At 41.3% G+C, this 15319-nt stretch overlaps 1 protein-coding gene and 1 long non-coding RNA gene across 7 annotated transcripts in view; one reads left to right on the top strand and one right to left on the bottom strand.

The window, feature by feature from the left end:
• The window catches only part of LOC143654263 (uncharacterized), a 62228-nt gene that overhangs the window by 1516 nt on the left and 45393 nt on the right, over window positions 1–15319 (top strand). For all 4 annotated transcript variants that reach the window (XR_013161724.1, XR_013161726.1, XR_013161723.1 and 1 more), the window contains exon 2: window positions 13198–13264. This is a non-coding gene — a long non-coding RNA (uncharacterized LOC143654263). The remainder of the gene's footprint in view (window positions 1–13197; window positions 13265–15319) is intronic.
• The window catches only part of SORCS3 (sortilin related VPS10 domain containing receptor 3), a 603968-nt gene continuing 596558 nt past the window's right edge, over window positions 7910–15319 (bottom strand). For all 3 annotated transcript variants that reach the window (XM_077125964.1, XM_077125965.1, XM_077125966.1), the window contains exons 26-27: window positions 10618–10778; window positions 7910–9818 (exon numbers count right to left, since the gene is read on the bottom strand). In XM_077125964.1, the coding sequence (XP_076982079.1) occupies window positions 9754–9818; window positions 10618–10778 (226 nt within the window). In that variant the 3' untranslated portion in view covers window positions 7910–9753. The remainder of the gene's footprint in view (window positions 9819–10617; window positions 10779–15319) is intronic.

The following is a 15319-nucleotide window of genomic DNA, read 5'->3' as shown; positions in this document are numbered from 1 at the left end:
TCTGAGTGAGTATGTGGCTTAAACTTCACCAGTTGGGGAATTTATCTGGAAATATGAATCTTCAGTGACCCAGAGATAGAAGAGACTATTGGAATTCATTCCTCTCAGAAGAGGAACCTTGGTAAGATGCTATCAGGTAAACATTCCTGTGCTGCCTGATTCACAACCCTCCAAGGCTGCCTTACTTCTTGTCTATTTCGAAGCTTATTTTTCCAAACTTCAATTGATCCCCTGAGCCCCTCAGAGCCTTCCCATAAATACCTTCTTGCTTGAATTAGCCAGAATAAGTGTCTATTTTCTGCAACCAAGAGCATTAAATTGTAAAATTTTCACCTGAAGATACTCGGTGACCTTTGGCTGTGTAGGAATCCACTACCCCACTAAAGACTCAGCAGATCCTGAAGCTGATAGATGATCTTTGTAAACATAGCTTTTAGGCTACAGATCAAGGTCAGAAAGGGAGGGGCCAGTTCAAGGGTATATAGAATGTGGATACAATCTCTTTATGCTCCTCTGGGTTTCAAGTTGGAATAACTTTATATCCCAGTTTGCTTGAGGCAGTCCAGAGTAATTATCAATAGTGCCCCTTTCATCACCAACTGTGCCCCAGTTTAGATGATAAATTATGGGTGCCTTTTATGAAGTGGTTCTTGATCATGGATGTATCTCAAGTGTCTAGAATAGAGTCTGGCAGACAATAAGATTTCAATAAATATTTGTTGGAAGGAAGGAAGGATGGTTAGAGGATCTTGTCCCATTACCAGCTACAGATACATATTTAATTATTTCTTCTTCATCTCATGTAGCTTGCTAGGTCTACATCGTTGAGCCAAGATGGGTTGGAAAGACAGCCTTTCTCTATGGAGAGGTCCTGTGCAGAAAGGATACATATTTGGAGACCTACCATTTGCCTATTAGTACCCATGTGTCATGGTTAGGGACACGTGTCAACTTGGCCAAGTTGTGGTACCTGTTCATCTGATTGGGCAAGCACTAGCCTGTCTGTTGCAATGAGGACATTTCATAGGATTAGGTCATGATCACATCAGCTGCATCCACAGCTGATTCCATTTGTAATCAGCCAAAGGGGAGTGTCTTCTGCAATGAGTGATGCTAAATCTAATCATGGGAAGCCTTTTAAGGAGGACTCAGAGGAGACAGGTTCCATTCCTGCTTTGGTTGGTGAGCCTCTCCTGTGGAGTTCATCCAGGCCATCCATCGGAGTTGTTGGCTTCGCAGCCTGCCCTGTGGATTTTGGACTCTGCGTTCCTGTGGTCACATGAGACACTTTTATAAATTTTATATTTGCAAGTGTTCCCTGTTGATTCTGTTTCTCTAGAGAACCCTAACTAATACACCATGGAATTAGAGGCTGCCTCTTTAAAAGGGATGGATTTTAAGGTAAGGTGTGAAGCCCACCTGTTGTTAGAAAGTCTGCCAAGTTCAGCTCCACTGGGCTCAGAGCTCTTTTGCTCCCTGCCTGCCCTTCCTATGCCTACCACCTGGATAAGGTTCCAACTTGATTGTTAGGCAACCAACAGGCCACTAATTAGGAAATACAAGGCATAGCAGAGGGTGATTAGCTCATGATGAGCACATGCTGCCTCAAGTTGCCTTGTTACCATTATAAATAGATTTGAAATCTGGGGAGCATCTATATTTTCCCTTCCCAGAGAAGAATCTGAAAGTGACAGGTTGAAATGAGAATATGTCAAGTAGAGCTTGGTAATTGACAAGGATTAACTTTATTTCTCTGGACTCATCTCTACCCTCTCCCTCTCTAGATGCCCTTACCTCAAAAACTCCCAGCTTCCAATGGAAGAAGTCCAGCAATTCTCTAATTGAACCATAAGATTTTGGAAGGACAGTGCTAGAAAACCATTGTAGTACTCCAAGAGCCAGGTGCATTGTTTAGGGAGACAATTATGTGCTTCCCAGGTGATTCTACCTTGAAACCAAGAAAGAAAGATTAGTGACAAGGAAAACAATTTCTGTTCTGTCTCTATTGCTACTGCAGCAGCCTCCTTTGTCTTCCCACCCACTATGGTTGGATAGACTGTGAGTTGCAGTTAGTTCCTGGGAAACAGACAGCAATAAACCTTTGCAAGGGAGAGTGAGCAACAAAAGACTGCATAGCAGGAAGAGGCTTCTGGGAGAGGCCCTAGGGAGGAAAAGTAGGGCCTTCTTCCATGGTGAGAAATCCCTGGAGCACTGTTGCCTTCAGTACCCGGGACACTTCAGGCACAAGACATCCCAGCTGAAGAAGTCTGTGTTCTTTGGGGACCAGACCACACATTTTCTCAAGAGCAAATCACTGAAGGCCCCACTTATCTGGTTCATTTCTAATAGTTACAAACAGCATTGTTCCCCTGAGACTAAGCCATAATGACAGACAGCTTGTGTGCCTGTCATGATCTATTTCCCTCCATCTTTGCTGGCACTTTGAAACTAATCCACATCTTGCCCCTACTCTGAAACAGCTCTCCCTGAGCTGTGACCAGGGAGGAAGGCAGGCTGAAACCATGCCCTCAGTACCTTCTGGTGTGATAGATATATACAACAGGTATATTTTTCCCAATAATTGTTTTTTCTGATAATCAGTTTGGGAGGATGAAGGAACCCTGGGCAATGAAATTAGAGAGGTTCCGAGGAAACATGAAACCTGACCTACACAGAGCACCCCCAAAGCTTCCTGCTCTGTAAGAAGAGTAACAAGAAGCAAGCTATTTTATAAATACGAGAGCCGAAACATATAAACAAGCAATGCAGGCTTGTTCCAGTAGCCTCACTCTCTCTAGGGCCCCCCACATTGGGTAAGAGTGGGTTTGTTTCAGAACGTAAGAGCCTTTGGTCTGTTTTCTTATGGGCATTCCTGGCAGCACTGGTAGGAACTGTTCATCTCTTGTCCCTTCTATATGGCCCATATAAAAGCAGAGCAGATTGATATTTCTTCCAAATAAGCAATAAAAGGAGCAGCAACTCTGGGATCATTGGGTAAGAAGTGGATTTCATTCAAAAGTCTCTGCCTTCTGGGAGCGGGGAGAGGGGCTGAGGTAGATGACATGGCTTCCCAAGTTACTCTGGATTCTTTTCCCAGGGGTACAGCCTTAGGTGACAGACTGGTGGGATAATGTTTACCACTTGAGTCCAGAGAACACAAGTTTGTATGGCCAGGGACCCAGCACAATTGGACTAGAGCTTCTCAAAATCAATTCCTATTTGTGAAACCCCAGTCAGTCTGTAATGTTACCCATATGATCTCATTTAATCTGCATTCCACCCCTGTGAAGGAGACACCATTATCCTCCATTCACGGAGAGGGAACTAGGATTCTGATTATATTATTGCGCCTCTTTGGGCCTATCTAAAAAGTGGTGGATACGTGTTTTTTTGAGACTTTAGGTCTCCTAAGGAACCGAACTCTAGCTGAAGTCTCCTAAGGAACTGAACTCCCCCTATTTCTGAATAGAATATCCCATTGATTACTCTCTAAGTTATCCTGTAGTCCATAATGACATTATGCTCTGAAAAGACAGAGGGAAAGGGTATTTTAAAGGATATTCCACTACTGCAAAGTAAACGGTAATTAAAAAAAGTTTAAGAGATGAAGCTGCAGTAGTATTTTGGGAGGTAATTACTAGTTACATCTGGTCCCCTTTGGCAGTACTGTTGGTAGCAGACAAGAAAATTTGGCAGGGTTGGGTGCCTGTTGGGATAAAGCATTCCCCTCGCTTGTATTTGCTCTCTGGGCTTTTTCCCTCTGAGCAAGGCCAATCACTATAAAGAGACAAGCAGTCCAGGCTGTGAAGCTAGGACCAGGAAGCTGCCTTATTTCACTCCAATGGGGGAAGCAAGGGCATAGGGCCATGGACTACTAAACAAGTGGGTCAGCAGGGCACTGGCATGAGAAGCGTTGTGAGCCACTGAATGCCACGCATATATGGGAATTTAATTTTAAATCATTCCAGACACTGTAAATATGGAGACTATATTGGTATAACCATGAGGTTCTCTATTGGTTCTCAGTGATATCTAGCTCAATTCATTGTGTGTTTGTTTGGGAGATGTGTGGTGGTGAGAATACTTACCTCATTATATAAGAAGACATATAACCCGCCAACCCCCAAACAGGACCATTCCAGCCAATCCTAAAGAACAATATATAAGATTCCACAAGGGTTCCATGCACTAGGGTACCTTGCCAGAAACCTACACCCTCCAGATGGGTCCCTGGTCCAGATAAGTCCTGAAACGTAGCCCAGCCTCTCCAGAACATCGGATAGTTCCATCTCCCTACCTCATATTTGTGACAGACCCATCCAATAGAAGAAATTTAGAATGGCCATAGTCCAAACACCCCTAAAGAGAGGGATGGAAAGATCAAAAGTGATGGTGGAGTTATATAGAGAAGATAGGATTTAAACAATGAATATGAATGCTGAGTCATTAAGTTGGTATCTCATTTAGTCTCAAGTATTTTAGAGTAGCTAGAAGTGAAAACCTAAAATTGTGAAATTGTAATCCATGTCAAACTCTGAAATAGGTTCTACACCTAATTGTGGTGCTGTGCTTTGAAACTTATAGCTTTTTTGTGTATATGTTATTTTTCACAAAAAAAGAAGGAAAAAAGTCGATTGTGATGATAAAAAAGTATTTAAGCCTCTAGCCTCCTATATTCTGGAGCAGCTAGAAGGAGAAATATGAGAGGATCGTATGTTAGCCCATGACAAACTCTGGGATCTGTCCTGTAACCACTTGTTGAAGAGTGTTTTGAAAACTATTGCTTTTTAATGTCTTTGCTTTGTATATATGTTATAGTATACACTAAAAGAACTTGAAAATTAAAAAAAAAGAAGATATGGACTCTCTCATTCTGCACTAATTTGCTGTACAACCTTAGGGAAGTCACCTTCCTCTCTGGGTCTCAGTTTATCCCTCCACAGAAGAAAGAAGTTCTCTTAATTACTGCCCATATTAATAATCTCTCAATAATTTTGGAATTGGCAGTGCAATTTACACCAGCTGGTGAAGCAGGCCATAAGTGTTTTCCTTTTACAAATGAGAAAGTTGTGGCCCAGTATGACTTGCTGCAAGCCAGAGCTCTCCTAACTCTTGTGCCAAGGTACTTTCCAAGGCACCATCCATCACTGTCTTGCCTTGCAAAGCATTTTTGTCCCAGATAATTCAATTGGGTAACTCTCTCAGAGTTACAGCTGCTGCCAGGAGGAAATGAGCAAATTTGGAAGCTGGTCTCACTTCTGGAGAGGAAGGTTCCTTGTGTCATGGAAACAGGATCCAGAGGAGGTGGCTTTCACCCAGCCACCTCTCCTGAGCTATTTTAGTGGTAGATAGAACAGCTTTTCCAAACTTTAGTAGACATGAGAATCCTCTGAGAACTTGCTTAAAATGCTGACACCTAGTCCCACCCCCAGAATGCTTCTGCAGGCCTAGTTATCAGGCCTAGAATTGCCTTGAAGGAAACCTGATGCAAAGGGTATCCTCACCACGTGTAAGAAATCCTGCACAAGAAGGAGCTGCAAAGTCAACCCCCTCTCAGCCATCTGCCTTTGCTTCTCTCTACTATGAGACCTCTTACCATCTTACAGACTGTTGTGGAGAAGAGATTATATTTTTAGCCATGGTTTAGCCCAAATGACCTGACTGACTCATGATGTTTTATGGATTTACTTCATTTTTGTCCTGTTTAATCAGTGGACCAATTTCATCAACCATGATAAAATTAACACAGAAAGCATTCAGTCTATTTGAAAGCAAAATTAATGCATTTAGAAAATTCACTTTTGACTTGGGATGACTCTTTAGGTTACTTGGTGTACTGGTTTAAAAGGATGTATGCCCCCTAGAAAAGCCATGTTTTAATCAAAATCCCATTTTATAAAGGTTGAATAATCCCTATTCAATATTGTATGTTTGAAACTGTAATCAGATCATCTCCCTGGATGATGTGATTTAGTCAAGAGTGGTTGTTAAACTGGATTAAGTGATGACATGTCTCCACCCATGTGGGTGCGTCTTGATTGGTTTATTGGAGTCCTATAAAAGAGGAAATGTTTTGGAGAATGGGAGATTCAGAGAGCAGCACCACGAAGCAGAGAGTCCACGAGCCAGCGACCTTTGGAGATGAAGGAGAATGCCTCCTGGGGAGCTTCATGAAACCAGAGGCCAGGAGAGAAAGCTAGCAGATGATGCCGTGTTTGCCATGTGCCCTTCCAGCTGAGAGAGAAACCGTGACTGTGTTCACCATGTGCCTTCTCACTTGAGATTGAGACCCTGAACTTCATCGGCCTTCTTGAACCAAGGTATCTTTCCCTGGATGGATGCCTGTGATTGGACATTTCTATAGACTTGTTTTAATTGGAAAATTTTCTCAGCCTTAAAACTGTAAATTAGTAACTTATTAAATTCCCCTTTTTAAAAGTCATTCCATTTCTGGAATATTGCATTCCTGCAGCTAGCAAACTAGAACACTTGGGAAGCACAAAACTCTATCCCTTAAAGGCACTTTGGGTTGTGGACCATTCGTTAGCTGAAAAAAAATCATTAATCTGCTTTAGAGATATCATAAGTGACTTATCTTCAATATCTGGGGAAGGTTCCTAGAAAATATAATTTTCTTTAAAAAGTGAATATAACTCAAGAAATGTTATACAGAGAATATAACTCAAGAAATCTTAAAAAATAGATAATTTTGAAATAAATTCACAAATTAGGGGAAAAAACACCTTTGCTTAATTCTACATCTTCTATTTGAGTTCAGAAAATATGATTACAGAATAGTCAGCTAGTTTCTAAAATATGGGAGAAAAGTACTGACTAAATCTTTCTGGTTTCTTGGATCCATAGAAAGCGATCATTTATTTTGAACACCAAAAGAAAAAAGAAAAACAAGGCAATCAACTAACACCCCAAGTCTGGGTAATTCACATTCTCTTCTTTAGCTAGTGTAGAATCTATTCACCCATTCTCCCAAATTCCTTACTCAGAAAAGAGCCTGAGAAGGAGATTTGCTGCTGATTTTGTACATCAACCAGCAGAAAGCAGGGGGAGAAAAAACAAAAACCCACAACATGTATCTTGTTGGCTTCCTGTTCTTTTTTCCTTTCTTTGGCTTAAATCTTAAGGACATGAGTTGGAGTTCTAGCTCTACCACTGATAGCAAACTCACATTATTGGCAATTACTGAGACTTCTGCTCAGAAGTCCTGGCCACAAACATTAGAATACAAAATAGACAATCAGTTCAAATAGGACATCTAATGAAAGTGTCCCATGGGCTTTTAGAAACTGAACAGGTATAATATATTGGACTGTTGTTCCCAACTCTTCATGCCCTCCCTATATTAGAATTGTATATCCACACATTTTTGCCATGTGACTTAGCAGTACCTTGCACCAAAATAGGCAAGGTCTATTTTCTTAGACCATTGGTGTTGAACTTGGCCATAGGATTTTCTTCGGTCAATGGAAGGGGTGTGAAAGTCAACACAGTGACAATTTCGAGCCATAGTTTCAGAAGCATAAGGTGTTTGTGCCAGCCTCACTGGGGATTCTGCCATATGCTGGTCCCAGGCTGAGAGTGACTCATGGAGCAGACCTAAACCACCTAAACCCTGCAACCTGCAACCAGCCCAGCCGCACAGAGCCACGTCATATCCCACTGAGTTTAGCCAAGCCACAGCCAACCTGGAAGACTCATAAGCAACATAATAAATACCTATTATTACACAATTGGGATTTTTTTTGTCATGTAGCATTATTGCAGCAATAGTTGGCTGATACCATAGATAAAGAAATCTGTCCAAGGAGAGAGAACCCACAGTCAGGTATAGTTTTGATGTACAAAAATACATTTATTTTCAACAATTTCAAAACCACTGTCTTTTTTTTTTACAGTAGAAATATTCAAATGGAACAATAAAACCAAGAACAGTATATGTACATATACTGTATATATAGATATGACTCATGCATTTGTATTCCAGTGTTTAGTACAAGTATTGCAATTGTCTGCCCCATTTAACCCTTGAAAGAAACAAAACAGGGTCTTTAGAAATGCTCCTGGTATTGACCTACGCTGTAGCCAGCCAGACTTCTCTCTATCACATTTTCTCTACATCTCACAGAGAAGAAGGAAGACAACATCCCACCAAAATTAACAGGTTCGAATTGTAGCCTTTCCTCCCATATACATACAGTAGATCATTTTTTAAAACGAGCTGAGCCTGTAAATAAAAACAATGCTTAAAGCATGGTTTAAAGTGACCCTACTGAAAAGAACTGATATGTATAAATGTGTGAAGGGGCTGAGGTGCTGAAAAGAGAATACTGGCTTTGAAAGCCACTCACTCCAGAGGCAAGAACTACCTTAAGGGAATTGAAGGCAGACATTTGACTTAAGGAAGTTGGGTACATCTGACAAGCAAATAGCACAGCATTGCTAAGATCATCATTGACTTAATACCATTAAGGGCAAGGCTAGACCCCTATTTGGCCTGTAGGATTTGCATGGACTTGTGAGTCTGTGATTCCACAAACGCCATTCCACAAATATCACCTACCACCCTACCTCTCTAAGTTCTCCTATGCTAAGAGGCACTCACTGGGCTTAACCTAGGATCTAGGGGGCTTTTCTAAGCTAGGTATAGTTTTAGAATTCCCCACAAGCATTTCCATGGAATCCAAGCAGAAATCAGAATAATCATTATTTTTAGATCCATTGCTTGATTTCTTCTGAGAAAACTCTTTTCTCGGGCTGATAAACATCCCCAACGCTTTCCTTTTGGAAGGGAAGCCCTGTTTCACCATCTTGGTGTCAGTTTGAAGTCTTTAGCGGGCTTCATGTTGAAACTTCTTCCATGTCACTGATGGAACAAAAGGACCTGCATGTTCTCCGGCATCACTAGAATCCTTCCTTTATCAATTGCCCCAGAGAAGCCCCCCTCCCCATTATATACACAAGTAGAAACCAGCTATGGTGTGGACACAGAGATGCAAGAGTTAAGTGTGACAGACCACTGGAGAGCATCCAGAACCCAACACATCGAGCAGGCCTGGGGGATGGTCGGCTCTGAGGGTGTGTGTATATGCCAACATGGGCATCTTTCTTTTTTCTGTTTTCTTTTTTACTAAACATTAAATTATTTCTTAGGAAATAAAAAGCTATTTACATTGTAGTTATATACAGTAAGCCATCTGTAGCCTCTCTACTGACATGCACAAGGCAGGGCCTCTTTCATCATGTGTGCATGCTTTCCGCAGCTGCGCCCAATCCCCACCAACCTACCCCCTGCGGATCGAACAGGGAAATGGTTTGTGTTATCTATGAGGGCGGTGGAGGAGGGGAGAGACTGAGTTGAGGGTTGGTGACTTGGGCAGGGGGGCATGGGAAATTAGCAAAAGGCCAACCCAACTTAAAAAAAGGAAAAAGAAAACAAGACCACGAGGAGAAAGGGGGATCTGCTTCTCCTCCTACCACTGGCAGAACAAAGCAAGGAGGGTGTGGGAAGGTGCACTCTTTGCCTTCTGCACAAATACAGCCATTTCTCTTTTTCTCTCATTTCACTCAACCAAGAATGCCTTTCTCTCCCAAAGCTTAAGCGTCTGCCTGCTATAAATGAAGGGGCCCTTGGTCAAGAAAAGGTAAAAAAGAGGTTTTCATTTTTCCATAATAATAGTAATAGGAATCATCAAAAATAAAAAGTCAGGAAGGTGGGGACCACGTGGCTGGTTGGTATTAAACACTAGTACAGTTGGGGATCTCCTTTGTGCTTTCGCTGTTCGCGATGGTGGCAATGCTGCCTGCAGAGGAGAGAAAAGACACGGGAAGAATGTCAGCTTCACAAGGGCAAGAATCTTTGCTTTACTTACTGCTGAATAGCAAGCCACCTAGAACAGGTGCTTAACAGGTTTTTCTTAAATAGCGTACCTGGATGTTCTCTCCATCAGTTCACTGACACTGATGGCTTCCCTTGTCCATGTTTAACACTTGCTATCTCCTACATTAGTGTAGGAGGCAAGGCAGGAAAAATACATCGACTGCCATTTACACCCTACTGATAACAGAAACAGCCAACATGTATTGAACGCTTACATATGCTAAAGGCACTGGGCTAAAAACATCACATGATTTAATTATCACAATGATCCTAGAAGATAGGTACTATTATTCCCATTTTACAGATGAGGAAAACGAGGTACAGAGCCGTCACAGAGTGAGTAAAAGGCAGAGCAAGGAAATGAACCCAGCGCTAACTGATGCCCACACTTGTGTGGATATTGATAATAAGGATAGATAATACTTTCGCTTTATTGAAAAAATGGAAAAAATTCCAACAGTAATGACTAGTTGGCTTCATCCCTCCAGCCCCACCAATCTTCCAATTTTGTTTGATTTTGAAGGAAAACAAAAAGTCTGCCATTTTGTGTGGCCAGAGGTGGCAGACAAATTTTAAGACATGGGTATATCCCTATAGCCAATTGTTTTTCCCTACCCTCCATTCTAGTACTGTCTGAAGGACAGGCCAAGTAGGCTGGCTGAGTTACAGTTCGGAGAAGAGAGGACATAGGAGTTTGGAAAGAGGTGGTACAGGGCACCTACCTATGACCCGGGTGTCCAGCTCTTTGTCCAGCAGTTCCTCGGGCTCAGTGAAGTCACTGAGGGTGATTTTGGGGGCGTTTTCACTTTGGCTCACTGACCCAATCATCTCTTGCTCCTTGTCATGCTGGACTTGAGCATAGATGTTAATCCAGGGGATTTTCCTACACGGGGTGGGAGCAAATCAGATTATGATCACAGGGTGGGCCACACTTGGGCAACTGGAATTACATCATCCATGGGTGATGGGGGCAGGTGGGAAAGAAGCTATAAAAGGTTGGATCCATGTTGGGTGAAGGGATAGATCTCTGGGAGAAACTGTGGCAGTGGGGCCAGAGATCACAAGCCAGAGACATGGATGTCGAAGGACGGTGGAAATTACAGAACTACCTGAAGAATGCATCTTCTCCTGAGATAAGAAACAAGCAGTTGTAAATAGAAGGGAAATGCTATTGATCAGCTATGCATTGAAATCCCAAAACCTTTACTTGTTGTTAGCTGGACTTTGAGACGCATGAGGCTGTATCATAATGAAGAGACCTTTCTGTTCCCTCCTACAGTTGCATCTCTTTCATCAATTCACAATGGCTTTAAAAAAAAAAAAAATGAGGATCCTAGAAATAATACACCAATAGCCACTGCTACTATTTTTAGAGCACTGTCCAGGGGACAGGGATCTTAAACATTCTGATAGTTTCCTCATCTATTCAATGGTGATAATAATAGCTTCCTTTTAGGATAATGGAGAGGATTAAGGAAGGTAAAGAAACTAAATATCTCTCTTCAAAATCACAGAATGAATAGGTTTGAAAACAGGAGGCATAGAGATTTGATGTTAGAAAGAAGGCAGATTCAAATCTTTCTATCTTGATTGAAAGAAATAGACTGAAATCTTCTGGGCATTCATCTCCTCATCCACTATTTCCTAGCCTCTGTAGCCACTTTGAATTCCTCAAATCTACCCCTTCTTTAACATGCATATGCCTCATTGGGGATCTCATTAAAATGAGGGTTCTGACTCTGTGGGTCTGGAACGGATTGAGATTCTGCAGTTCAACTAAGCAATCAGGTGATGCTGATGCCATGGTCCAAGACCCAAACTTTGAGTTGCAAGACTCTATGCTCTCTTCCTCATTTGGGGGACTTGGGGCGAGCAGTTCCCTCTGGCTGTAGCCCACCTCCTTCTACTCTTCTCCTGACAGTTTCCTTCTTGTCCTTCAGAACTCAAGCCTACTTGTCAACTTAGAGAGGTCTCCCCTGACCACCTCCCCTCCCCTGCTCTTTAGTGTTAACAGAAGGAATAAATACGGCATTTGCTTAGGACACTGTATTAGGCTTTTTAAAAAAACTTGCTTACTTTCTTTCTCTCCCTTTTGACCTTGCCCCATGTGGGCAAGAACTCTGATTTCTATGTTCACTGCTATACACCTAACTTAGCACAATATCTGGCAACGGCTCATATTCATTAAGTATTTGCTGAAGGAATGAATGAATGAATGACCCCCAAATCTGCTTATTCTACTCTCCTATACTGTGTTCTTAAAGAAAAAGACCACATTCTAACCCAGGAATATTATATCTAGAAGAGGCCTTAATTACCTAACCTAAATGATGGAGATATTGGACTAAAGTCCAGACATTTCATGAAGTTGATTACTGGCACAGGATGTGGTTTAAACTTTGGACATTACACCCACATCAGTCCAGAATGTCCTATCATCTTGTACATTTCTAAATGAAAATCACTCTATTTTCTTAATACCCAACTGGGGTATTTTCCAGCTTCTACATTCCCTTCTTTCCAATGAAACAGACTGTGGAGGTTTTAAGAAGGTTTTTCTGTAGCTGATTCAGAGAGAAAAAATCCAAAAATAGGTTTAATGTTTGCGCTAATTTCTATGTTTCCTTTATGTTTAGTTTTCACGCCTTCAATGTTTGCTTTCTATACATTAGAGGCTGCGCCCCCACGACTCCTACTGGGCTACACCTGCGTCATATAATTTACAGGAACCTTAAGTGAATAGATTCTGTAGGCTCTCTAAATGAGTATAATTAAAAATTCATGCTGCCCCCTACTTTCTTTTTCTTATCTAAATAGAAATGCAGCCCAACGACTTAGATTTCTTCTAATCATTAAAGTACACATTACTAATGAATGTTGAGATCACCTGTAATATTCATTAGGTGCTGGGGGCAGCCAAAAAACTCCTGATCACATATGTCTGTGTACTTCAGAGTTGTAACCCGAGTTCTTTGCCTCTCCTTTTCCTGTATTCCTAATGCTACTGATGAGGATTTGTATAAATTTGCCCTCATAAAGATTATTCACTTTATTTTAATCTCAAAAAGTACATCTAAACACAGGTACATTTTTCATCTTTTTTCTTTTTAGTATGGGCAGGCACCAGGAATCAAACCTGGGTCTCCAATATGGCAGGTGAGAATTCTGCCACTGAGTCACCGTTGCACTGCCCACATTTTTCATTTTTTTAAAATAGATTGTTGGAAGGGAATGAATTTTATGTCACAATTTATAGACTTTTAAAAACTGTCAAATGGTTTTTAATTTCTTTTTGCTTGTAGGATTTGGAAGACTATAAAGAAAATTAAGGCTCAACCCCATTTTTGAAGCTGAAATCAAGAGACTGAGGTATCTCTTGGGCCACATGGTCACACAGGTTTTAATAGGAGTGGTAAGATGGAAAATCCAGAGTGTTCTAAAAATCAGCACCATTTTAAATCATTCTTCCACATATGATGGGTGCTAGAAGCCTGTGGGAGAAAATTTAGAGAAAGCAACGCAGGCTTCAAACTATAATGAAAACCCTACTTGAAAAAAGACTGGAAAAATATAAAAGCTATGGACGTTTTCCCAGGAAACCAGAAAAAGCAGATCTACAGTTTTAGAAAGAAGGTCTTGCTAGCAGACCTTGCTAGCAGTATTGTCAGAAAGTAAAAGCCATCTCATGATGATTTTTAAATGTTGTTACCTGATATATCAGAAAATAGCAGCCACAATCCAAGAATGAGATCAGCAGTGAGAGGCAGGGTAAGATTTACTTAAAAGAGGCTTGGGGATTATAACTATTCTCTTTTCCTGTCACATAACCAATTGGGACAATGAGATCATTCTCAGTGCCTGGTGCACAGTAGGCACTTAATAAATGTTTATTGAATGAATGAATGGCTTAATGAGTTAATGATGAGAATTAAAGAATTAAAGGTTTAGGTTAGAAAATAGCAAGGCCAGTGATCTGGAAACAGCCCTTTCTCCTAGATTGTGCTGGTCAACAGATGTTTACTAGCTACATGTAGCCATTTAAATTTAAATTATTTGAAGTGAAGTACAATTGAAAATTCAGTTCCTCAGTCATATAGTGGCTACTGTATTAGACAGCACAGATTATGGAACATGGACCATGATTACAGGAAGTTCTATTGGACAGTGATGAAAGAAGCAAAGGAGGCTCTGGGAATCCAGGGATCAGAACCCGACCCTTACTTGTCAACGAGCCAGGTACCCTACACACAGCTATCACTGGGGTTTCAGATGGCTGGGGAGGGGAATAAAACCAAATAAAGAAAACAAAACAAAATAGAACCTGAACCAAAGGGATTGAGCATTTGGGAGAGAAACTTCCAGCAAAAGGGGCTGGAAAAGACAAGGTAGCTGGGTACTGGTAACTCTTAGCTGACTCTGCTCTTTACCCAGTTTGACTGCCATTTGTTTCACATAGCCTTAACTACACAATTCTTGGCTGCTAATTGAGAACTACAAAGATAGAATAATTTGAGGATGTCATTATTTGGCATAGATTCAAGAATTAAAGTGGCCAAATTTAGAGATGTCTACATTTATGAGTTGACTGTCATGGAGTTTAACAGCATTTGTAGAACAGAAACCTTTCAAAGTCACAGGAATTGCTTTGCCTTCATTGGCACCTGCCCGACATAAATGCCTCTTTGCAGGCCAGTTATTGCAGGTCCTTGTCCTCAGTAATCACAGAGTTCTAGGAGCCAGAAGGTGATACATTTGATTTAGATGATCTTCAAGACTCACCCACCACTAGGATTCCCCACAATCAAATCTCTGGAAGAAGGAAATTGTCCTTTGCATGTAATTGGAGTACATACATAAATAGGTGGTGCTTAAGCAGACCATTTCCATATCAAACCTGTTCTCTGTAATTGTGGCATAAGGTTTTTTCCCATCTTCAAAGGGGCAAGAGCAGGTAGGTTGACATGCCTTGATCCAAGGAGACACAAACACACATACTGGTCTATAAATTGACCAGGAAGGGAAATGTCATTCTGTCCTGCTATTGGACATGGAAGGTCATCACAGGAATTCCTCTTGTTGTAGCTAATACTGAGATGTGCATTGAGTGACACTGGTGTTTTCAAGCTGTGATCTGTCCACTAGAGGAGAGCTAAGGGGTTGTGGGGAGGGGGGATGGGAGAGTAAACCTGATCTCTTCCAAAATTTAAAAGCGTTATCTCCAGTGCCTAGAAAGACTCCCTGGAGGAATGTATGCTTTTGAAACTCATCGGACATACTTGATGATACTTTTATTTTACCCAACACCAGGCTTCCTAAGAAGCACATTGCTATAGTAATAACTTTTTTGCCCCTACTGTGTGCTAGTTTGTGACACAGAGGGAATCTTTGTAATTTATAATAGCTTAGTTTTGTTGATTATTAGGC

This window comes from Tamandua tetradactyla, chromosome 13 (assembly GCF_023851605.1).
Source record: "Tamandua tetradactyla isolate mTamTet1 chromosome 13, mTamTet1.pri, whole genome shotgun sequence".
NCBI lineage: Eukaryota > Metazoa > Chordata > Mammalia > Pilosa > Myrmecophagidae > Tamandua > Tamandua tetradactyla.
This window is presented reverse-complemented; position numbering and strand designations above follow the sequence as displayed.